We start from the raw sequence: 25,644 nt of genomic DNA on the forward strand, positions 1-25,644 counted from the left end.
TTTTATTTCCTTAATCAGGAAATCAAAAGGAAAAGTTTCCTTTCCATGATTTTTGTGGGAGGGGAATAGGCGAGGATGGGGCGGATAAGAAAATAACAAAAACTAGCCTTCAAGATTGTTTCCCTTTTTTTGCATTTATATTTTATTTTCTTCCTTTTGCTTAAAGCGATGAGGACTTCCTGGTGGGGAGTTTTTTGCCAAAATATCTGCTTTGTCTTTTCTGATAATCACCCTTCTTGGATTTCTTCCTTATTTATATATTTTTTTTTCTGAAGGTTTTGTTTTTGTTTCCTTAATCATTTTAAGAAATTTTAAGTTCTTAATCGTTTTTTAAGTATCTTTTAGCGTTTCTTTTCCGCTTGTTTGCTTAGTCAGGAAATCAAAATGAAAGAAAATGTCCTTTCCTTAATTAAGACTTGCTTTCCTTCTTCTTCTTTTTTAGTCAGCTGTTCTTTGAAAAAAAAAAAAAAACAGGGTAGACTTTGTGGTAGCTATTTAGTTCCTGATTTAAGAATTTTTTTCCAGATTTATTCGGGTGAATTATTCAAATTGCGGATGCTGACAATTAAAATCATGAATTTTTGTATATCGAAACTGCTTAAATCTCGCGATGAGGAGCAGCTGGAATGTCTTTGCAAATTGATTTCCACAATTGGTAAACCATATGAAGAAGAATATGATGCCAAAGTGAGATTCACCATGTTTATACTGGGAGATGACTCATTTATTAAATCTATTTGTTTTTACTTCTAAGCGTGCAAATGCACTGGGCCGAGTTATTCCCTCAAGTAGAGAAGGCAAAAGATGTAATGGCTTTGTTTTGCAAAGAAACCAACTTTTACCAGTAAAGGCATTGCTAAACTTGCACTTTCTCTGTTTTTAATTTGAGACTTTATTCTGATAAGAATGAAGAAATAAGCATCAATTCTATTAAACTTAAATCCTAGGAAAATGAGAAGATATATGATGAATTTAAAAATTCGCTCAAGCAATTAAGTAGTCTTTCCAAAAGGATTCCCTAAAAAAATTGATGGAACATTACAGAAATTTATTCACAATTTTTTAATTTTTTTAAGTCAAGTATAATAAGAAAATGTTTTGTGTTTCATAGCAATTCCCCTAGTTCGGAAAGACTAGAAGATATTTATTTAATAAAACTTATTTATTTAACTAAACTTATTTATTTAACAAAATTCAATTTTTAAGATTAATAAATAGTTTAAAAGGTATTAATTTTTTTTCCTAAAAAGCCTATTATATTTAGTACAATTTGTAATAAGTTACTAATGTATTTATTTAAGTAGCACTTTCCTGCCTAAAGGTGACCAGTTCCAATTTCCTCGTTTCAGCGTATTCTAATCTTTTTTCCTTTTTTACCTTTCAATTTTTACCTTTCTTTCTGCCTTTTTTATAACTAAGTAGTTAGGATTTAACTTTCTATTTTCTGTTCAGTTTTCTAGCCTTCTAATTTTCTCCTCTCTGTTCTGCCCTTTTTGTACTAAGTAGACTAGGTGAATACAACAAAGGTAATTTTAACTTTTCGTTGAATGAGTTTGACTTTCTCAAATCTCTATTTTTTTAAACAATAAAAAAACTTTAGCGTAAAGAGCGAGGTGTTGAGAAGGGGACAGCCCCCTTCATATACGGAATAATTTCTGTTCGTTTTAAGTTTTAACGTCGTTCCTTACATTCAGTTAAAAAAACTTGTTTTTTTTTATTTAATTTGTCTGAAAGCGTTATGGATATTAGGACTTATAAATAATACACTCTAAATTCTGAAAGACTTATTTCCACGCATCTTTATTTCTGTTTTATAGAGTTTTCTCTTCTATTTCTTTTCTTTTGGTTTTTTGTGATTTCTAACTTTGTTACGTTTCATATTGCTGTGGTTCACAGTGATTAAAGAATATGGCTTTTTTATTTTATAAAATGATCACATTTAAATATTTCGATGTAGGCTAATGCCTAAATTCCTTTCATTCTAGCGGCTTTTTTCTACTCTTACTTTTCTGATGTTGCACTGTCACTTAATTCTGATATGGTTTCATTTTCAAAAATAGGACAAAAATGTGAATGAGCTTTTTTATGTTATATATATTTGTTCTTTTATATTTCCAGCTTTTCTGAAAAACAGGTTGTTTTGAGCAAAATACATAAAATAATGAGAAAAGGGGATTAAACACCGAAATATGGTCTATGTTTTGTTTTGACTAAAAGTCTGTGCATAGAAAGAGAGAAACTTGGGTCAATTTTTTCACTCTTAGGATCCAAGATTTTCAACGAAATAGAAATAGTGAATACAATTGAAGCATTTTTTTTTTCTGTTTTATGACTCATCGTTTTAATTATAAGCGGAGGGGCGGATTTACAGGTTAAAAGAGCGAAATAATTAGCGATTGGAATGTCGATTCAAGAGCCTAGACACCAGAAATAGCTCTGGAGGATATTTATCATTTATCCTTTTTTAGAATAATTAAATAAAGAAAAAGTCACGCGTATGCAATGCAGTCTGTTTGAAGGATATTAATTTCATTTTCCTTTATTTTAGTAATTTCATAGGTTAATCATTCCAAGTGCCAATGAAGGCAGGGTTTTCATAGCATAAGTTATCATTATGGTCGACCAAAGAACCAATGGATGTATGTCCAGTAGTTTTACAGGAGAAAAAAGTGAGGTATCGGACTTTTTTGAAAACGATTCTTTTTGAAGGATATAAATTTTTGAAGAAAAAAAAACTCTTTTTGGAGGATATAAATAAGATAATATTGGTAAAAATTTCCCTTTGAAGCTGAATAATACGTAAATAGATACCTGTATATAAAAGATAGTGTCCATATACTCAAAAACAGACACAAAAAAAACACAGACAAAATTTAAGTCTCAGCCTTCTGCGCCGTTCCCTATACAAACATCCTAACCCAATAATTAGGTCTCGAATTAGACCTCAAAGTACAAGGGAGCAGCGGTACATCACTTTAAAAATAATGGGGGATATGTTTTGCCCCGTATGTTTATGCATCTGTAAAGTAATCAACAAAGAGTAATAATAAAGATTTATTTTATATTTAGTACCAAAGGGCAGTTGCTGAAGCTAAAAGTTCTGGAAAGCAGTTGCAGATACAGCTGACGAAGCTCGATGTATATCTCGATGAAATGAGGAAATTGAGCCAGAACGAAGATTTGTCATCTCGAATTCGATTTATGTTAATGGACCTTCTTGACTTGAAGCAAAATTGGTGGGTGCCACGTAGAGAAGGAGAAAAACCGAAGACAATTGATGAAATTCGTGGTGAACTGGAAAAAGAAAGGCTCGAAAAAGCATTATCTTTGCAAGAAGATATTATCAAACAGCCTCAGATGGGATATCCGTCGCAAAGACGAGATCGCGGATGGGGTGATGAAATAAAAAAATCTAGTAAGTCTCCGAAATTGTGTTTTAGTTCAGGTTCCAAATTCGAGCTTCAAGATGTAGAATACTGCCTCAAAAAATTGAAAATTGAATACTGCCTCAGCTCTGACTCGTAAGTCAGAGCTGGCTTGATGGGGGGGGGGACTTATTGCTCATGGAATTTTCTTCAAATATGAGAAATCTTTGGGATATTTTATAACTGTATTTTCGACGCTGTTGCTTCTTTGTCTCGTAATTTCAATCTTGCTTGTTTCAGCTCGTGTTGCTTTAGTTTGTTGTCTTTTTTTTTATTGAGCAATGGAAACATTTTCTGGTTTTTGCCGCAAAGGATCGCAAAAGCCTATTGGCTAGTCTGGTTTTGAATTCTTTAAAGAAACCAATCATAAGACTGTTGCCAATAAAGCCAAAATTTCTACAGGAAGAATTGATCAATTTTTTAACCTTTTACTTTTAACGGTTAACAGTTAGAAAATAATTTACCTCCGTTCTTTTTTTTCCTTTTTTTTAACCTAACAAGAATATATAAAGATTTTCTGTCTGTTAATATAGAATACCTAATACAATCTAATACAAAGAATTTTGCTATAACTTAAAAAGATATAAAAATTATAAAATAAAAAATTTAGTTACGTATAGAATGAATAAATCTATTAAAATTTGGTATAAGATATAACGATGAAATTTGATTAATTTAATCTTAATTTGCTCCTGAATTTTTTTTATCTTACATTAATGTTAAATAATTGTTCTTTTTTTAATTTAAAGGGTCAGCTTTCGACGAAGAAGGATGGCAGTACCAAAATAAGAAAGATTCACTTATTGGCCAAGACCAGTCTTCTTACCGTCCTCCCCCAAGAATGGTAAGTTTTTGCTTTTATTCTTCTCCGCTGTTGTCTGTCTTGAATCAAGAACATTCTCTCTTGGGTTGTTCTTAACTGAGTGCCTTTAAATGACTTTAAGTGCCTTTAAATATTACAAGACTCTAGTGTAGACATTTTATATGCGACGACCGTAAGTATAAATCTAATTTGGATGCCTAAACGTGCAGCTGTTCCTTCCTTTTATAATTCAAAAATGTACTCGTAGTTTTAAACCGTAACCACTTCTATTAAATTTGTTTGACAAAATGTTAAATAATATTTCAGCCAAAGACGGCAAAAATAGTCAAATGATAATTCAAGCTTACAATGAATAGAAATCACTATCAATGAATAAATAAGACGAAAAATGAACAAAACAGAAATTATAATTAATAACTGAGTCCATCCCAGGGACGTACGCAGGGGGGGGGCCTCAGGGCCCGCCCCCCCCCCGAAAACTCGTGATTTTTTTCATTTTCCCATAATTTTCAGATTTTTCTCACATAAAAAACCCGATGGACGAATTTCTTTAGAAGTACTATTAATTCAAGATGTTATAGCTTGGATATGGTATGTGATTTATTGGAATCTGTTCTATTTAATACTTTTACAAGATTTACTGGTAGTTTATATAAACAAACTGCTGGCATTCCTATGGGTGGGAATGCAAGTCCATTCATAGCGGACTTGTTTTTAAGTCAATTAGAATATGAATATATGATAAATAAAAATAGCCCAAGCAATGTAAAATATAACCTTTCAAATAATAAAACATACCTGGACGATCTCTTAGTAATAAATTGTGCAGTGTTTATTGAGATTTCAAAAAAATATTTATCCACAAGAGTTAATTCTGAAGCCTAGCTATGGGACGGGACACTCTGACCATTTCTTAGATTTAATTATTAATATTTCAGATAATAATAAATTAGTTTTTAAAATATATAATAAAACAGATGATTTTAATTTTGAAGAAATTAATTTTCCATTCCTTGAAAGTAATATGCATTCAAATATTACTTATTCAGCTTATTATTCCCAATTATTTAGGTATGCAAAAATTTGCAGTAATTACACAGATTTTAAAAACTAGATGTGAAAAGCTCAGCCAAAAACTGATCTTAAGAGGTTGTTCTGCCAAAAAAATTTGTTGGCAATTTAAAAAATTTAATTTTATGTATCATGAACTTTTAGGTAAAAATACAAAAAACTATAAAGAAATACTGAATGATATTTTAATATAATTTCTCTTTCGCTTTCCTTTTTTGGAATTTTGAATTTGTAATTTGTTTTCAAACAAGCTTGAAGAACTTTAAATTTGTAATTGGTTCCGGATACCAATAAAAGACTTTGTTTTATAACTAACATCTGGACCAGTCTTTATTTGTTCCAGAATGGTCTTTGCTCAGTGACCTCTGAGATTTTATTAAGGAAACAATGAAACTCATTTCGTATGTAATTTTTAATAGCTTTACTAGTATGCATGTATTTCACAAGTTTTACCTGACATAGGGATACCATATAGATCTTATGGTAGAGGCTCCACTGTGCTGGGTAAAGAAATTAAAGCCTCGAAACCCGTTAAGGCAGGTGGTATTTCTTCTGATGAGCCCTAAAGGAAGGTTCTACTTGGAAATATTTCGCTAGATTGAAGGTGCTTTTGCTTGTAAATTTACAACGACTTACATTTATTGATGACGATTTTGCATGGATTTGGAAATTTCTATTTGGTTTATGGTGCAGTTATATTGTTTGGTCTTAGGTAGTTGGACAGTTGAGTAAGGTTAAAACATCGTTTAAGCGCACATTTGTCTCAATTGCTGGATTAGGATGACAGTCTTTTTTTTTCTTGCCAAGTAATTACCTTTAAAACACTATAATAATGGGTTTGAAGGATTTGCCCCCCCCCCACCCGAAACAGATTCCTGCGTACGTGCCTGGTCCATCCTAACGAGAACAGAAATTAACTCAACCAAATTTAGGACAAAGTATAATTGGTGCTTCACGCAAAACTTATTATTTCGAGTAGTGTTTTTAGCCATAATCAATATATCCATAGCCATAACAATAATCTAATCACCATAATCAATAAAAGTTCAAAATAGGGATAAAATCCTTTTTAATAGACATTGTATATAAATTCACAAAAAATGCCAGATATTTCGGTCACGTATGCAGTGACCGTCATCAGTAGTAAAACTAAACTAAAACAATTTAAAACAAAAGTTTATATACGATTTCAAATAAAACTACATATTATTTAATTCTCTAATTCTTTTCAAAGCAAAGGCGGAAGCTAGCGTCTTAGACCTCATTGGATTCACTAATGAACCGAATCCAAGAATTGTTTCCAAGAAATCCAAGAATTTATTGGACATATTGGACTCTCATATTGGACATTTACTGTTTTATTATGGTCGTCCATTTGGACTCGGGTAAGGCGCATATGCTCCACTGATTTAATTCTTATGTTCGGTATAGGAAGTTCTCTTCAGGTCAAGATGAAAATTTCAATTATCGCCTCTTGTTCTGGCTTCTTAGCGTTTAGAACCTTGTATGTCCCAATCGACACACACACATATACATATATAAAATATATATATATATATATATATATATATATATATATATATATATATATATATATATATATATATATATATATATATATATATATATATATATATATATATATATATATATATATATATATATATATATATATATATATATATATTGTTTTGAGCTCAGCAAGCTATATCTCAATTTGAAATTTCGTTTATATATATATATATATGTGTTGCATCTTCTTTTCTCTCTACCTAAAAGTCAATGGGACCTGTTCCAACCGAACGTCAAAAGGCTGTTCAAGCAACTCGTAGCTTCATACGATCTCGAAGTCAGCAGGCTTCCAGGGAAAGTTCACTGTCACGACAGGGTGCTACAACTCCAACAACTGAACAAGTACCTTTCTCAGCTAAATTGGAATTAAAAGGCAACCCTGATCTTACCGAAGACCAAATTCAGAAGAACACTGACGGCATTATCAACGAGTTCTTGAGCAATGGTGATCTCCAGGTAAAATTATTTAGAAAAAATTTGTTTTTCATCGTTAATTATTTTATCTTTTCTATATTTTATATATGAACTTCTTCTTTTCACTGCCGATATCATCCTCCTTTTTAGCGAAAAGAAAATGGTAATGTTTATGTATTGATATATCTTACAATACACTAATACACCTTACATATTTTAGATTGTTTATGATTTTTAATGTATTATTCATCTGCATCCCTTTACTTTTGCATGGTTTCTAATGTATGGTGTAGGGTTGAAGCTAGAACAAAATGAATTTATGAACTTGGCATTTTATTGAATTGAGTTGAAAGGTATCATTCTCGGCCTCCACTTCACTAGTATATCTGCTTCACCAAGAAGTGGTAGCTAGCTGGGATTGCAAAACAAGTTTCTTCAATACGCCTTGGTCAAAGACTACTTACTTCGCTTCTGTATTATATTACAAAAGGAACCTCCAATGTTTAGCCAAACCTAAAATTTTGCAGAATTTCATGTGTTTACGAGAAATTTCTACATTCTTGTACGGATTTATTTTTTGCTTGTTTTACCACGTCCATGAAAAGATGCCGTGTAAAATTCCAGCTACTCTATCAAGCTTATCATCACACGACCGGATTCACAAATTCAGGAAAGCAGACATGGCTTGAGCAAAAAAATAGAATCCTTCCGCATGAGATTCCGAGAGAGGCATTTTAGCCATATAAAATTGAGAGATTTGTGCTATGAAGTGGAAGCCAGACGTAAATGAATTAGATAATAGCCTTACATGATGGACCATCTTGGAAAAAGAGTCAAAAGCTAACAATAGCCTAGAGCTGCCTGGTTATTGATTTTTAAGTATAAATATTCAATAAAAAGAGAACACCCCATTAAACAGAAAAGATTAATAAGGAACATTTAAAACTACAAATAAAAGAGTAAAAGCTATATAAAATAAATATAAATATGCAGACTAGTTTTTAAGTCACTAAGAGGAGATGTGGGTAATACTTTAGAACTGACTGGTTCTAGATTCTTAAAGGTACATATTAAACAAAATGATAACGCCTCATTCAACACAATATATTAATGAAGGAATATATAAAAACAAAATAATAATAATAAAAAAAGAAAAAGTCATGTAAAAACAAATATAATAATTCAATATAACATTAAAATAAATATAACAAGGAACATATAAAACTACAAATAAAAGAGTAAAAGCTATATAAAATAAATATAAATATGCAGACTAGTTTTTAAGTCACTAAGAGGAGATGTGGGTAATACTTTAGAACTGGCTGGTTCTAGATTCTTAAAGGTACATATTAAACAAAATGATAACGCCTCATTCAACACAATATATTAATGAAGGAATATATAAAAACAAAATAATAATAATAAAAAAGAAAAAGTCGTGTAAAACAAATATAATAATTCAATATAACATTAAAATAAATATAACAAGGAACATATAAAACTACAAATAAAAGAGTAAAAGCTATATATAATAAATATAAATATGCAGACTAGTTTTTAAGTCACTAAGAGGAGATGTGGGTAATACTTTAGAACTGGCTGGTTCTAGATTCTTAAAGTTACATATTAAACAAAATGATAACGCCTCATTCAACACAATATATTAATGAAGGAATATATAAAAACAAAATAATAATAATAAAAAAGAAAAAGTCAGTGTAAAACAAATATAATAATTCAATATAACATTAAAATAAATATAACAAGGAACATATAAAACTACAAATAAAAGAGTAAAAGCTATATATAATAAATATAAATATGCAGACTAGTTTTTAAGTCACTAAGAGGAGATGTGGGTAATACTTTAGAACTGGCTGGTTCTAGATTCTTAAAGTTACATATTAAACAAAATGATAACGCCTCATTCAACACAATATATTAATGAAGGAATATATAAAAACAAAATAATAATAATAAAAAAGAAAAAGTCGTGTAAAACAAATATAATAATTCAATATAACATTAAAATAAATATAACAAGGAACATATAAAACTACAAATAAAAGAGTAAAAGCTATATATAATAAATATAAATATGCAGACTAGTTTTTAAGTCACTAAGAGGAGATGTGGGTAATACTTTAGAACTGGCTGGTTCTAGATTCTTAAAGTTACATATTAAACAAAATGATAACGCCTCATTCAACACAATATATTAATGAAGGAATATATAAAAACAAAATAATAATAATAAAAAAGAAAAAGTCGTGTAAAACAAATATAATAATTCAATATAACATTAAAATAAATATAACAAGGAACATATAAAACTACAAATAAAAGAGTAAAAGCTATATAAAATAAATATAAATATGCAGACTAGTTTTTAAGTCACTAAGAGGAGATGTGGGTAATACTTTAGAACTGGCTGGCTCTAGATTCTTAAAGTTACATATTAAACAAAATGATAACGCCTCATTCAACACAATATATTAATGAAGGAATATATAAAAACAAAATAATAATAATAAAAAAGAAAAAGTCGTGTAAAACAAATATAATAATTCAATATAACACTAAAATAAATATAACAAGGAACATATAAAACTACAAATAAAAGAGTAAAAGCTATATAAAATAAATATAAATATGCAGACTAGTTTTTAAGTCACTAAGAGGAGATGTGGGTAATACTTTAGAACTGGCTGGTTCTAGATTCTTAAAGGTACATATTAAACAAAATGATAACGCCTCATTCAACACAATATATTAATGAAGGAATATATAAAAACAAAATAATAATAATAAAAAAGAAAAAGTCGTGTAAAACAAATATAATAATTCAATATAACATTAAAATAAATATAACAAGGAACATATAAAACTACAAATAAAAGAGTAAAAGCTATATATAATAAATATAAATATGCAGACTAGTTTTTAAGTCACTAAGAGGAGATGTGGGTAATACTTTAGAACTGGCTGGTTCTAGATTCTTAAAGTTACATATTAAACAAAATGATAACGCCTCATTCAACACAATATATTAATGAAGGAATATATAAAAACAAAATAATAATAATAAAAAAGAAAAAGTCGTGTAAAACAAATATAATAATTCAATATAACATTAAAATAAATATAACAAGGAACATTTAAAACTACAAATAAAAGAGTAAAAGCTATATAAAATAAATATAAATATGCAGACTAGTTTTTAAGTCACTAAGAGGAGATGTGGGTAATACTTTAGAACTGGCTGGTTCTAGATTCTTAAAGGTACATATTAAACAAAATGATAACGCCTCATTCAACACAATATATTAATGAAGGAATATATAAAAACAAAATAATAATAATAAAAAAGAAAAAGTCGTGTAAAACAAATATAATAATTCAATATAACATTAAAATAAATATAACAAGGAACATATAAAACTACAAATAAAAGAGTAAAAGCTATATATAATAAATATAAATATGCAGACTAGTTTTTAAGTCACTAAGAGGAGATGTGGGTAATACTTTAGAACTGGCTGGTTCTAGATTCTTAAAGTTACATATTAAACAAAATGATAACGCCTCATTCAACACAATATATTAATGAAGGAATATATAAAAACAAAATAATAATAATAAAAAAGAAAAAGTCGTGTAAAACAAATATAATAATTCAATATAACATTAAAATAAATATAACAAGGAACATATAAAACTACAAATAAAAGAGTAAAAGCTATATATAATAAATATAAATATGCAGACTAGTTTTTAAGTCACTAAGAGGAGATGTGGGTAATACTTAGAACTGGCTGGTTCTAGATTCTTAAAGGTACATATTAAACAAAATGATAACGCCTCATTCAACACAATATATTAATGAAGGAATATATAAAAACAAAATAATAATAATAAAAAAGAAAAAGTCGTGTAAAACAAATATAATAATTCAATATAACATTAAAATAAATATAACAAGGAACATATAAAACTACAAATAAAAGAGTAAAAGCTATATATAATAAATATAAATATGCAGACTAGTTTTTAAGTCACTAAGAGGAGATGTGGGTAATACTTTAGAACTGGCTGGTTCTAGATTCTTAAAGGTACATATTAAACAAAATGATAACGCCTCATTCAACACAATATATTAATGAAGGAATATATAAAAACAAAATAATAATAATAATAATAAAGAAAAAGTCGTGTAAAACAAATATAATAATTCAATATAACATTAAAATAAATATAACAAGGAACATATAAAACTACAAATAAAAGAGTAAAAGCTATATATAATAAATATAAATATGCAGACTAGTTTTTAAGTCACTAAGAGGAGATGTGGGTAATACTTTAGAACTGGCTGGTTCTAGATTCTTAAAGGTACATATTAAACAAAATGATAACGCCTCATTCAACACAATATATTAATGAAGGAATATATAAAAACAAAATAATAATAATAAAAAAGAAAAAGTCGTGTAAAACAAATATAATAATTCAATATAACATTAAAATAAATATAACAAGGAACATATAAAACTACAAATAAAAGAGTAAAAGCTATATATAATAAATATAAATATGCAGACTAGTTTTTAAGTCACTAAGAGGAGATGTGGGTAATACTTTAGAACTGGCTGGTTCTAGATTCTTAAAGGTACATATTAAACAAAATGATAACGCCTCATTCAACACAATATATTAATGAAGGAATATATAAAAACAAAATAATAATAATAAAAAAGAAAAAGTCGTGTAAAACAAATATAATAATTCAATATAACATTAAAATAAATATAACAAGGAACATATAAAACTACAAATAAAAGAGTAAAAGCTATATATAATAAATATAAATATGCAGACTAGTTTTTAAGTCACTAAGAGGAGATGTGGGTAATACTTAGAACTGGCTGGTTCTAGATTCTTAAAGGTACATATTAAACAAAATGATAACGCCTCATTCAACACAATATATTAATGAAGGAATATATAAAAACAAAATAATAATAATAATAATAAAGAAAAGTCGTGTAAAACAAATATAATAATTCAATATAACATTAAAATAAATATAACAAGGAACATATAAAACTACAAATAAAAGAGTAAAAGCTATATATAATAAATATAAATATGCAGACTAGTTTTTAAGTCACTAAGAGGAGATGTGGGTAATACTTTAGAACTGGCTGGTTCTAGATTCTTAAAGGTACATATTAAACAAAATGATAACGCCTCATTCAACACAATATATTAATGAAGGAATATATAAAAACAAAATAATAATAATAAAAAAGAAAAAGTCGTGTAAAACAAATATAATAATTCAATATAACATTAAAATAAATATAACAAGGAACATATAAAACTACAAATAAAAGAGTAAAAGCTATATATAATAAATATAAATATGCAGACTAGTTTTTAAGTCACTAAGAGGAGATGTGGGTAATACTTTAGAACTGGCTGGTTCTAGATTCTTAAAGGTACATATTAAACAAAATGATAACGCCTCATTCAACACAATATATTAATGAAGGAATATATAAAAACAAAATAATAATAATAAAAAAGAAAAAGTCGTGTAAAACAAATATAATAATTCAATATAACATTAAAATAAATATAACAAGGAACATATAAAACTACAAATAAAAGAGTAAAAGCTATATATAATAAATATAAATATGCAGACTAGTTTTTAAGTCACTAAGAGGAGATGTGGGTAATACTTTAGAACTGGCTGGTTCTAGATTCTTAAAGGTACATATTAAACAAAATGATAACGCCTCATTCAACACAATATATTAATGAAGGAATATATAAAAACAAAATAATAATAATAAAAAAGAAAAAGTCGTGTAAAACAAATATAATAATTCAATATAACATTAAAATAAATATAACAAGGAACATATAAAACTACAAATAAAAGAGTAAAAGCTATATATAATAAATATAAATATGCAGACTAGTTTTTAAGTCACTAAGAGGAGATGTGGGTAATACTTTAGAACTGGCTGGTTCTAGATTCTTAAAGGTACATATTAAACAAAATGATAACGCCTCATTCAACACAATATATTAATGAAGGAATATATAAAAACAAAATAATAATAATAAAAAAGAAAAGTCGTGTAAAACAAATATAATAATTCAATATAACATTAAAATAAATATAACAAGGAACATATAAAACTACAAATAAAAAGAGTAAAAGCTATATATAATAAATATAAATATGCAGACTAGTTTTTAAGTCACTAAGAGGAGATGTGGGTAATACTTTAGAACTGGCTGGTTCTAGATTCTTAAAGGTACATATTAAACAAAATGATAACGCCTCATTCAACACAATATATTAATGAAGGAATATATAAAAACAAAATAATAATAATAATAATAAAGAAAAAGTCGTGTAAAACAAATATAATAATTCAATATAACATTAAAATAAATATAACAAGGAACATATAAAACTACAAATAAAAGAGTAAAAGCTATATATAATAAATATAAATATGCAGACTAGTTTTTAAGTCACTAAGAGGAGATGTGGGTAATACTTTAGAACTGGCTGGTTCTAGATTCTTAAAGTTACATATTAAACAAAATGATAACGCCTCATTCAACACAATATATTAATGAAGGAATATATAAAAACAAAATAATAATAATAAAAAAGAAAAAGTCGTGTAAAACAAATATAATAATTCAATATAACATTAAAATAAATATAACAAGGAACATATAAAACTACAAATAAAAGAGTAAAAGCTATATAAAATAAATATAAATATGCAGACTAGTTTTTAAGTCACTAAGAGGAGATGTGGGTAATACTTTAGAACTGGCTGGTTCTAGATTCTTAAAGTTACATATTAAACAAAATGATAACGCCTCATTCAACACAATATATTAATGAAGGAATATATAAAAACAAAATAATAATAATAAAAAAGAAAAAGTCGTGTAAAACAAATATAATAATTCAATATAACATTAAAATAAATATAACAAGGAACATATAAAACTACAAATAAAAGAGTAAAAGCTATATATAATAAATATAAATATGCAGACTAGTTTTTAAGTCACTAAGAGGAGATGTGGGTAATACTTTAGAACTGGCTGGTTCTAGATTCTTAAAGTTACATATTAAACAAAATGATAACGCCTCATTCAACACAATATATTAATGAAGGAATATATAAAAACAAAATAATAATAATAAAAAGAAAAAGTCGTGTAAAACAAATATAATAATTCAATATAACATTAAAATAAATATAACAAGGAACATATAAAACTACAAATAAAAGAGTAAAAGCTATATAAAATAAATATAAATATGCAGACTAGTTTTTAAGTCACTAAGAGGAGATGTGGGTAATACTTTAGAACTGGCTGGTTCTAGATTCTTAAAGTTACATATTAAACAAAATGATAACGCCTCATTCAACACAATATATTAATGAAGGAATATATAAAAACAAAATAATAATAATAAAAAAGAAAAAGTCGTGTAAAACAAATATAATAATTCAATATAACATTAAAATAAATATAACAAGGAACATATAAAACTACAAATAAAAGAGTAAAAGCTATATATAATAAATATAAATATGCAGACTAGTTTTTAAGTCACTAAGAGGAGATGTGGGTAATACTTTAGAACTGGCTGGTTCTAGATTCTTAAAGTTACATATTAAACAAAATGATAACGCCTCATTCAACACAATATATTAATGAAGGAATATATAAAAACAAAATAATAATAATAAAAAAGAAAAAGTCGTGTAAAACAAATATAATAATTCAATATAACATTAAAATAAATATAACAAGGAACATATAAAACTACAAATAAAAGAGTAAAAGCTATATAAAATAAATATAAATATGCAGACTAGTTTTTAAGTCACTAAGAGGAGATGTGGGTAATACTTTAGAACTGGCTGGTTCTAGATTCTTAAAGTTACATATTAAACAAAATGATAACGCCTCATTCAACACAATATATTAATGAAGGAATATATAAAAACAAAATAATAATAATAAAAAAGAAAAGTCGTGTAAAACAAATATAATAATTCAATATAACATTAAAATAAATATAACAAGGAACATATAAAACTACAAATAAAAGAGTAAAAGCTATATATAATAAATATAAATATGCAGACTAGTTTTTAAGTCACTAAGAGGAGATGTGGGTAATACTTTAGAACTGGCTGGTTCTAGATTCTTAAAGGTACATATTAAACAAAATGATAACGCCCTCATTCAACACAATATATTAATGAAGGAATATATAAAAACAAAAATAATAATAATAATAAAGAAAAAGTCGTGTAAAACAAATATAATAATTCAATATAACATTAAAATAAATATAACAAGGAACATATAAAACTACAAATAAAAGAGTAAAAGCTATATATAATAAATATAAATATGCAGACTAGTTTTTAAGTCACTAAGAGGAGATGTGGGTAATACTTTAGAACTGGCTGGTTCTAGATTCTTAAAGGTACATATTAAACAAAATGATAACGCCTCATTCAACACAATATATTAATGAAGGAATATATAAAAACAAAATATATAATAATAAAAAAGAAAAAGTCGTGTAAAACAAATATAATAATTCAATATAACATTAAAATAAATATAACAAGGAACATATAAAACTACAAATAAAAGAGTAAAAGCTATATAAAATAAATATAAATATGCAGACTAGTTTTTAAGTCACTAAGAGGAGATGTGGGTAATACTTTAGAACTGGCTGGTTCTAGATTCTTAAAGTTACATATTAAACAAAATGATAACGCCTCATTCAACACAATATATTAATGAAGGAATATATAAAAACAAAATAATAATAATAAAAAAGAAAAAGTCGTGTAAAACAAATATAATAATTCAATATAACATTAAAATAAATATAACAAGGAACATATAAAACTACAAATAAAAGAGTAAAAGCTATATATAATAAATATAAATATGCAGACTAGTTTTTAAGTCACTAAGAGGAGATGTGGGTAATACTTTAGAACTGGCTGGTTCTAGATTCTTAAAGTTACATATTAAACAAAATGATAACGCCTCATTCAACACAATATATTAATGAAGGAATATATAAAAACAAAATAATAATAATAAAAAAGAAAAAGTCGTGTAAAACAAATATAATAATTCAATATAACATTAAAATAAATATAACAAGGAACATATAAAACTACAAATAAAAGAGTAAAAGCTATATATAATAAATATAAATATGCAGACTAGTTTTTAAGTCACTAAGAGGAGATGTGGGTAATACTTTAGAACTGGCTGGTTCTAGATTCTTAAAGTTACATATTAAACAAAATGATAACGCCTCATTCAACACAATATATTAATGAAGGAATATATAAAAACAAAATAATAATAATAAAAAAGAAAAAGTCGTGTAAAACAAATATAATAATTCAATATAACATTAAAATAAATATAACAAGGAACATATAAAACTACAAATAAAAGAGTAAAAGCTATATATAATAAATATAAATATGCAGACTAGTTTTTAAGTCACTAAGAGGAGATGTGGGTAATACTTTAGAACTGGCTGGTTCTAGATTCTTAAAGTTACATATTAAACAAAATGATAACGCCTCATTCAACACAATATATTAATGAAGGAATATATAAAAACAAAATAATAATAATAAAAAAGAAAAAGTCGTGTAAAACAAATATAATAATTCAATATAACATTAAAATAAATATAACAAGGAACATATAAAACTACAAATAAAAGAGTAAAAGCTATATAAAATAAATATAAATATGCAGACTAGTTTTTAAGTCACTAAGAGGAGATGTGGGTAATACTTTAGAACTGGCTGGTTCTAGATTCTTAAAGTTACATATTAAACAAAATGATAACGCCTCATTCAACACAATATATTAATGAAGGAATATATAAAAACAAAATAATAATAATAAAAAAGAAAAAGTCGTGTAAAACAAATATAATAATTCAATATAACATTAAAATAAATATAACAAGGAACATATAAAACTACAAATAAAAGAGTAAAAGCTATATAAAATAAATATAAATATGCAGACTAGTTTTTAAGTCACTAAGAGGAGATGTGGGTAATACTTTAGAACTGGCTGGTTCTAGATTCTTAAAGTTACATATTAAACAAAATGATAACGCCTCATTCAACACAATATATTAATGAAGGAATATATAAAAACAAAATAATAATAATAAAAAAGAAAAAGTCGTGTAAAACAAATATAATAATTCAATATAACATTAAAATAAATATAACAAGGAACATTTAAAACTACAAATAAAAGAGTAAAAGCTATATAAAATAAATATAAATATGCAGACTAGTTTTTATGACATTAACAGGAGATGTGTTGCACCACACTGTCAATAGATGCCAGACTGTTACACCACACTGTCAATAGATGCCAGACTGTTGCACCACACTGCCAATAGATGCCAGACTGTTGCACCACACTGTCAATAGATGCCAGACTGTTGCACCACACTGTCAATAGATGCCAGACTGTTGCACCACACTGCCAGTAGATGCCAGACTGTTGCACCACGCTGTCAATAGATGCCAGACTGTTGCACCACACTGTCAATAGATGCCAGACTGTTGCACCACACTGTCAATAGATGCCAGACTGTTGCACCACACTGTCAATAGATGCCAGACTATTGTTCCACACTCAATAGATGCCAGACTATTGCTCCACGCTTTCTATAGATGTACCTTGCAACTTTGTTCATATACTTATGTTAAACCATTGCAAACCATGCTTATGTAAAACCATTTCCGATTTACGAGTAGTAACAAAGCATACATAGAACAAAAAATCACCAACGTAAATTATCCCATAAAAAGCACCTCTTCAGCTTAGCACCTCAAACATTTCTTAGGAGACCAGTTTTATTCACAAAAGATCCACTACTATTTAACGTACTATTTCACTGATCAGCACTTCACAATTTAAGAATTTGCGATTTAAAATTATTATGGATATGATTCATTTTGTTGAACGTATTTCCTAACAAAACCTTTCAATATCTTTTAGCATTCCTTCACAATATATGTGTGTGCACTTTGCTTGAAGCCAAACATATTATGAACCTAATAGAATGATTTGACCATAATTGCCTCCCAGTAACAACAAAAAGGCTGGATATTTCTGAGACGGACCAAAAAGGTCAGAATCTTTGAGGTGAATTAGTTTGGGAAAAAGGATGTTTAAATTAAAGGCGTGTCAACTCAACAATCAATTTTATTGTTAGTAGATGCTAAGCAATATTATCCCTATGCGGTATTTTCCGAATCGTTTTTCTTTAAATAGGTACACCGTAATGTGATGGATATGGGGCATCTTCCTCATCCTACTTAGGCAAAAATTAAGATCTGTAATTCAGATCTATTGTCTGGTCTTCATCAACAGACTAACTATTTACTGGAGGGTAAGAGTAGATTTTTTTATTTAGGGGGAAGGGGTTCAGATGTCCGTCTCTGATAGTTCAAATTGTAAACTCTCAGGCTCTGGTGACCAGAAACATATTCTTTTTTATTCTAACCTCATCACCATTGAAATGATGAAACTTTACTCTAATTGCCAGACCAATATGCTGGTGGTTCTTGCTCAACAGGACTGATTTTTATGAATGCCACCTTTCCAATATAATATGGACTTCGTTGTATTTACATTTGTCTTGTCGTTTTAGGAAGCTGTTGAATGTGTCAAAGAGCGGATGCACGATAAGACAATTGTGCGATTCATTGAGAATGGTCTCAATAACGTTATTGAACGTAAGCCAGCAGAAAGAATTGAATTTGGGATACTTCTCAGAGAGCTTCTGTCGAAGCGACTGATATCTCGTGAAGGATTTATTGAAGGTTTTAAGACTATTTTGGAAGGAGCTATTGACATTATTGTGGATATTCCTCAGCTCTTTGAGAATTTAGCTCAAATTCTAGTGCCTGCCTTGGAGCATGATGCTCAATGTTTGCATGCAGTTAAAGACATGGAGCAGTTAGTGACTGAAGAGATAACGACGAGGGGGCGTTTGGCGGCTGCAGTTTTAGCTGAGTTAGTAAAATCAAAAGTAAGTTCTTATGCTTCTCAGTTACGTTTTAATTCCAAGCCTATGATGTGCATAAATTCTGTTCATAAGAAATGTTTTTTGTTTACATTTAGTAACTTATAATTACTTCCTCTAATCGTTATTTACAAAGGCTGACCAATATAGTTTTTGGCTGAACATGAATTTAAAAGCGATTTTTTTTTATCCTAGGAAAAACAAAATTTGAGCCTGATTATCTGTTATTTCATTGAGAAAATATGAGCACAAATGATAGGACTCTCAGTACATGTCCTCTCCCCCCCATTAGAGATCTCTGGCAGTCCCTTTCACAATGAAATTCTACTTATACGAAAATTAAGCTGCCATTAATCTGGGTCGGTCAGATTTTTCACACATTTTTCTGATTTAGCTTAAGCGGTAGCTAAGTTTCAGTACTAGTGAGGTCTCGTTGTGAATGGGATATTAATGACGCTGGAGTGACTGCATTGATTTCAATGTCATGATTGTGGCGTTAGACGCATCCTAGTAAAAAAATTCTCCAGTCCATAGTAACCGGAACCATTCAATGATCAGTTTTACCGATTGAAAAACAGTTGGAGAAAATTCTGAAAATAAATTTATTCCCCATTTTCATTTTAATCCCCTACCCATTTGGTGGTTTTTATTACATGATTGGCTTATATCATGCTATCTTCACCACTCACCAATAGAAAACATACGGGGTTTATTTTAACCAATGGAAATGGGGTATATTTTAGACGGACTTTCTCAAATCTACCTCTAAAACGGTTATTGATTTTTTTATAGCAAACAGATTTGTTTTTATTGTTGATTATAATTCTCGTGTTTTGGGAATAAGCGACCTTTCGGCTCCGTGGAGTTTAGGATCCACCCAATGCCTGTATCAAGGAAAACTCTGAAAAAAAAGTGGACTTGGTCAATTTAGCTTCTGAAATGCATGCATAATGATGATGTAACTACTTACCAGACTTGAACATGGTGGTTTTGCTCAACAGGACTGATACTAAGATAATCTCTTCCTTCTCTGTTGCAATTGACTCGTAGCATATTTTCAACTGTGTATTTCCTTAATTTCAGGATACAGAGACGGCAGCTCTTGTTTGGCACGCCTCCGGTCTTACTTGGGAATCTTTTGGAGCCAAAACTAGTGATAATGTAGAGCAACTTATTAGTTCGGTAAGCTCTTTATTTTATCTATTTATTGGTTTTTTAGTATTACTATATCAGATCTTGTACATTTAAAAGCTATTAGTTGCAAATCTGACAAGAGCTATATAGAAAGAAAAAATAACCTAATTATAGAACTATAAATCGTTAATTTATACGTCAGAAATCAGATTATATATATATATATATATATATATATATATATATATATATATATATATATCATCATCATCATCATCATCATCATCATCATCATCATCACACACACACACACACACACACACACACACACACACACACACACACACACACACACACACACACACACACACACACACACACACACACACACACACACACACACACACACACACACACACACACTATATATATATATATATATATATATATATATATATATATATATATATATATATATATATATATATATATATATATATATATATATATATATTTATATATATATATATATTTATATATATATATATATATATATATATATATATATATATATATATATATATATATATATATATATATATATATATATATATATATATATATATATATATATATATATATATATATATATATATAACCTAATATAGAACTATAAATCGTTAATTATACGTCAGAAATCAGATTATTAGTTCGGTAAGCTCTTTATTTTATCTATTTATTGGTTTTTTAGTATTACTATATCAGATTTTGTACATTTAAAAGCTATTATCTTTTCTCTCTACCTGAAGTGTTGGAAATATAGCCTTTGACAGCTAAAATTTATTTGCTGTATCTTGGCTGCCGAAGAAAACCTTCATTTCACTAACACTTGCTCCCTAACAGTAGGCGAAGATAAGGTGAAGCCGGACTCCGATGAACGCGAAAATTTAGAAATTTATAATTCCGATAGTCTAATGAAGCAGTCAAACAGTTTACTGTTTCTAATGAGACTGGAAACAGACAGTAGGACAATAGACAGCTGTTAGTAGGCAGTAGAACAGTCGATCTATCTATAATGAGAACACTAAACTGAGCGTTTCTTCATTTTCAGTAGAAAAATAATACTGTAGGTGTAATGTGACTATTGCTGTAGACTGGAAATGCCCTTTGTAAATTTTAACTGAAGTCATTGGCTATAATCGGTATGTTCTTAACTAATTGAAGAACCAAAGCTCACAAGCTTTAATACAACCCAAGCCAATTTCCTAGCATGCCCAAGAAAAGTTGAAAAATTAACTTACCTTGAAACAAATGCAGTTCGTTTAGTGCTTTGATCAAACCTCCCTTGTATTTGTCAAGTGTGACTCTCCTCATTTCTTTGTTTGGTTGTGAGATTTTTTTAAGAATTGAATAATTGTATTATATCTCTTTTCTAAGAAAAATTTGGATTTCACGATGGATTCACCTGGAATCCTGCCTCAAGCATCGCATCCTGAACGAAGAGATATTGTTAGTAAAAAATATTCATCTGAATCTAGAAATCAACTTTATAGGATATTCAAGGAATCAAGTAGGGACGACGCAATTGCACAGGCTCAAGTATGTTATGCTTCTTTTCTATATCTTATTTTCTGTATTTTCGTCAGTTTTATGTTTCTTCCTTTTCTCGCAATTTCCCAGCTTACTTCTCCAATTTTACAAGTACGATTTTTTAGGGGTTCTAATCTAAGGAAATTCAGTTTTGTAATATAGGAATCCTATATTAGGAAAGTTATAGGAAAGTTAGCTTGCAAGAAAATAAATATACTCAAACATTTGCCATTCACGCTTTTTCCAGTATAATTTCACTACTGTTAAAATGGGATCTAATCCTAGACTGGTTACACTCCCTTTTGAGAAACTAACTTTGTAGATATTGTTTGTTTGATATTTTTACCAATTATTTTTCATTAAGAGTTTGTTCTTAATTTCAAACCAATAAAAGTGAAATCATTAAATTTAATGTCACATTCTTGACCTGATGAAACAATTTCCGGTAAGATTTCCATATAATTACTAGATTAGTATATTAGGTACTTACGTGATATAACGACCATACTTTGTTCTTGATCTGTAATGAAACCGGTTCTCTGTTTCAATCGGAGAAAATCAGCTTAGACTGAGCGAGAGAAACTACTCTGGGGGCATGTTTTAATCAAATATTTAATATATAGAGGCGGCTAATTTAGGCATTAGATATAATTTGTTCTGGCCGGCCTGCTTCCCATCATTCCATGTTGTGTTTTCCATAATTTTGTTACTGAACTCTTATATTTTCATTCATATTTTGTTATATTTCATTGTGATTAACCTAACTTCACTATCTTTGGTGTGTTTGTTATAGCACGTAAGCACCAAATAGTATTTGAATAAATTCCAATATAGCCTATGTGGGTAACAATGGAAGGAAGCCTGATACTCTGATTAATAAAAAATCACAACAATTATGAAGTAATAATTTCATTGTTCTATTTTTTTGTATATCCTAGAACTATAGCGGTAAGTAACTGAGGGTGAGCGTATTATTCAAAAAAGCGACCTCGGTATTCAGAAAAATAGATTTTGTAGTACAACTGTTATTTTATTAAGATGTTTCAATGAGATGTGACCAACAACATTGACTGCAATCCCCCTCCCCCTCTATTAACAAGCCATTCCTGGGGTTGGCGATGCGGGGGAAAAATTGATTACAGCACCCCTCCCGACTCAAATATAAGCGAAGAAAGCTAAATCAAAATCAGATCAAACTAATATGTTTGCTCTGTTACCACGGTACTTGTGTCTTGTAACCACCATACTCAAGAAGTGAAGTTGGTTTAATCATAATGAAATGTACCAAAATATGATGAAAATATAATATTTTAGTAACAAAATTATGGAGACTACAACAAAGAATTATGGAAGAGGGTCGCCGAGACCGCATTACATTAAATACGACCTAACTTAAAAAAAAAATACCAACTAAATATTTAATTAAAATATAGCAACAATGTAGTTTCTCACCGAGCTGAAACTAATATTGTCAAACAGTTCGTGGTAACGAACTGTAAGTAAGGAGCGACCGGCTCAATAGTAACCGAAACTCTAAAAACCGGAATTTTAATACCAATAGATACATCAAAAGAATCAGATTTTAATGCTGATCTCAAATCTATGAAGTTTCATCAAGTTTAGTCCAATACATACAAAGTTACGCGCCTAAGAAAATTTGCCTGATTTTCGAAAAAAAGAAGAAACACCCCTAAAAGCTATAGAACCTTTATGAAAATCACACCATCAAATTCAGCGTATCAGAGAACCCTACTGTAGAGGTTTCAAGCTTTTATCTGCAAAAATGTGAAATTTTGTATTTTTTGCCAGAAGAAAGATCACGGATGTTTTGTTGCTTTTTGTTGCTTTTTTTCCGAGGGTGATCGTATTCACCCAGTGGTCCTAGAATATCGTGGGAGGGCTCATTCGAACAGAAATTAAAAGTTCTAGAACCCTTTTTAAGTGACCAAAAAAATTGGAGGGCAACTAGGCCCCTCTCCACGCTCATTTTATCCCAAAGTCACCTGATCAAAATTTTAAGATAGCTATTTTGTTCAGCATGGTAAAAAATGTAATAAATATGTCCTTTAGTATGACTTAATCCCCCCAAGTCCCCGGGGGACGGGCTGAAAGTTATGAACTTTACCCAATGTTTACATATTGTGTTGGTTATTGAGAAGTATACTGACGTTTTCAGGGGGGATTTTTTCTGGTAGTGGGGGGTGGATCAGGGGTTGCGTGGGAGGATCTTCCCACGGAGAAAGTTGGCATGGGGGCAGGGACATTGCTGTGAAGGGGGTGCCAGACTTCCCAGCATGATTTAAAAACGATCAGAAAATAAATAAAAAAGCAAGTTTTTTTAACTGAAAGTAAGGAGCAACATCAAAACTTAAAACAAACAGAAATTATTACGTATATGATTGGGTTCGCCCTTTAGTCAATACCTTGCTCTTTAAGTCAAAGATTTTTTAGTACTTTCATAAGAGCTATTAATTCTAATTAACGGCCTTTGTGATTAAGGGGTCATTTTTAAAGAATTGGAACAAAACCAGAACTTTAGCGTAAAGAGTGAGGTATTGACTTGGGGGCGAACCCCCTAATATACATATTGAAAATATATGAATATAGAAGTTCGTTACGTATGTTAATTCGTAAGTTACGTATATTTATTACTAACAAAAACGTTCGTAAATAGAATTAAACAATTTTCGAGAAAGTCGTTTAACCAAATAAAAGTATAATTAATATGCAAATTTTGTTTTAATTATTCATGTACGGTGAGCCAAAATCAAAACCTGCATTAATTCAAAAATGTTTAAAAATCAAATACAAAAACAAATTTTTTTTAACTGAAAGTAGCGAGCGACATTAAAACTTAAGACGCACAGAAATAATTCCGTATACGAAAGGGGTTGTCCCCTCCTCAACGTCTGGCTCTTTACGCTAAAGTTTGACTCTTTCTCACAACTCTATTTTTTTTAAACAATAAAAAACTTGAGCGCAAAGAGCAAGACGTTGAGGAGGGGACAGCCGCTTTAATATACGGAATAATTTCTGTTCGTTTTGTTTTAATGTCGCTCCTTACTTTCAGTTAAAAAAAAATGTTTTTTTTTTAAATCTGGTATAAAGACCATGAAAACTGGTTATTGTCTCTTTTTCGCGATACAAAATCTCGAGAGAACTTGAGTGTGGTGGCTTTAAGACACAAGTACCGTTACTACTACTGCTATTAACTGCTCACCGCAGCACCAAGCAATCTGGGGCCAACACAGCTATGCTCACTCCTCCTGCATCCTAATCTTTCCAAAGCCTCCCTCTTTACACCCTATCAAGAAGTTCCCATTTCTCTTAAGTCTTTCTTTACGACATCCTCCCACCCAGCCGTGGAAAGCATGCTTTCTGTTAGGCTCCGACGGTTGGCCGAAAAGTACCATCTTCGGTAATCTGTCATCCTTCATCCGCAGAAC

At 29.0% G+C, this 25,644-nt stretch overlaps 2 protein-coding genes across 2 annotated transcripts in view; both read left to right on the top strand.

Moving 5' to 3' along the window:
• The window catches only part of LOC148956008 (uncharacterized), a 488,643-nt gene that overhangs the window by 131,672 nt on the left and 331,327 nt on the right, over positions 1 to 25,644 (top strand). The gene's annotated exons all lie outside the window — the stretch shown is intronic.
• LOC148956009 (eukaryotic translation initiation factor 4 gamma 1-like) overlaps positions 532 to 25,644 on the top strand; it is a 35,904-nt gene continuing 10,791 nt past the window's right edge. Inside the window, exons 1-7 of the mRNA XM_089097511.1 lie at positions 532 to 687; positions 3,070 to 3,415; positions 4,175 to 4,269; positions 7,099 to 7,347; positions 19,100 to 19,480; positions 20,558 to 20,656; positions 22,046 to 22,207. Coding sequence (XP_088953637.1) covers positions 556 to 687; positions 3,070 to 3,415; positions 4,175 to 4,269; positions 7,099 to 7,347; positions 19,100 to 19,480; positions 20,558 to 20,656; positions 22,046 to 22,207 — 1,464 coding nt within the window. The 5' untranslated portion in view covers positions 532 to 555. The remainder of the gene's footprint in view (positions 688 to 3,069; positions 3,416 to 4,174; positions 4,270 to 7,098; positions 7,348 to 19,099; positions 19,481 to 20,557; positions 20,657 to 22,045; positions 22,208 to 25,644) is intronic.

Source organism: Artemia sp. Qi Xiang Cuo, chromosome 1 (assembly GCF_049724085.1).
Source record: "Artemia sp. Qi Xiang Cuo chromosome 1, ASM4972408v1, whole genome shotgun sequence".
Taxonomy (NCBI): domain Eukaryota; kingdom Metazoa; phylum Arthropoda; class Branchiopoda; order Anostraca; family Artemiidae; genus Artemia; species Artemia sp. Qi Xiang Cuo.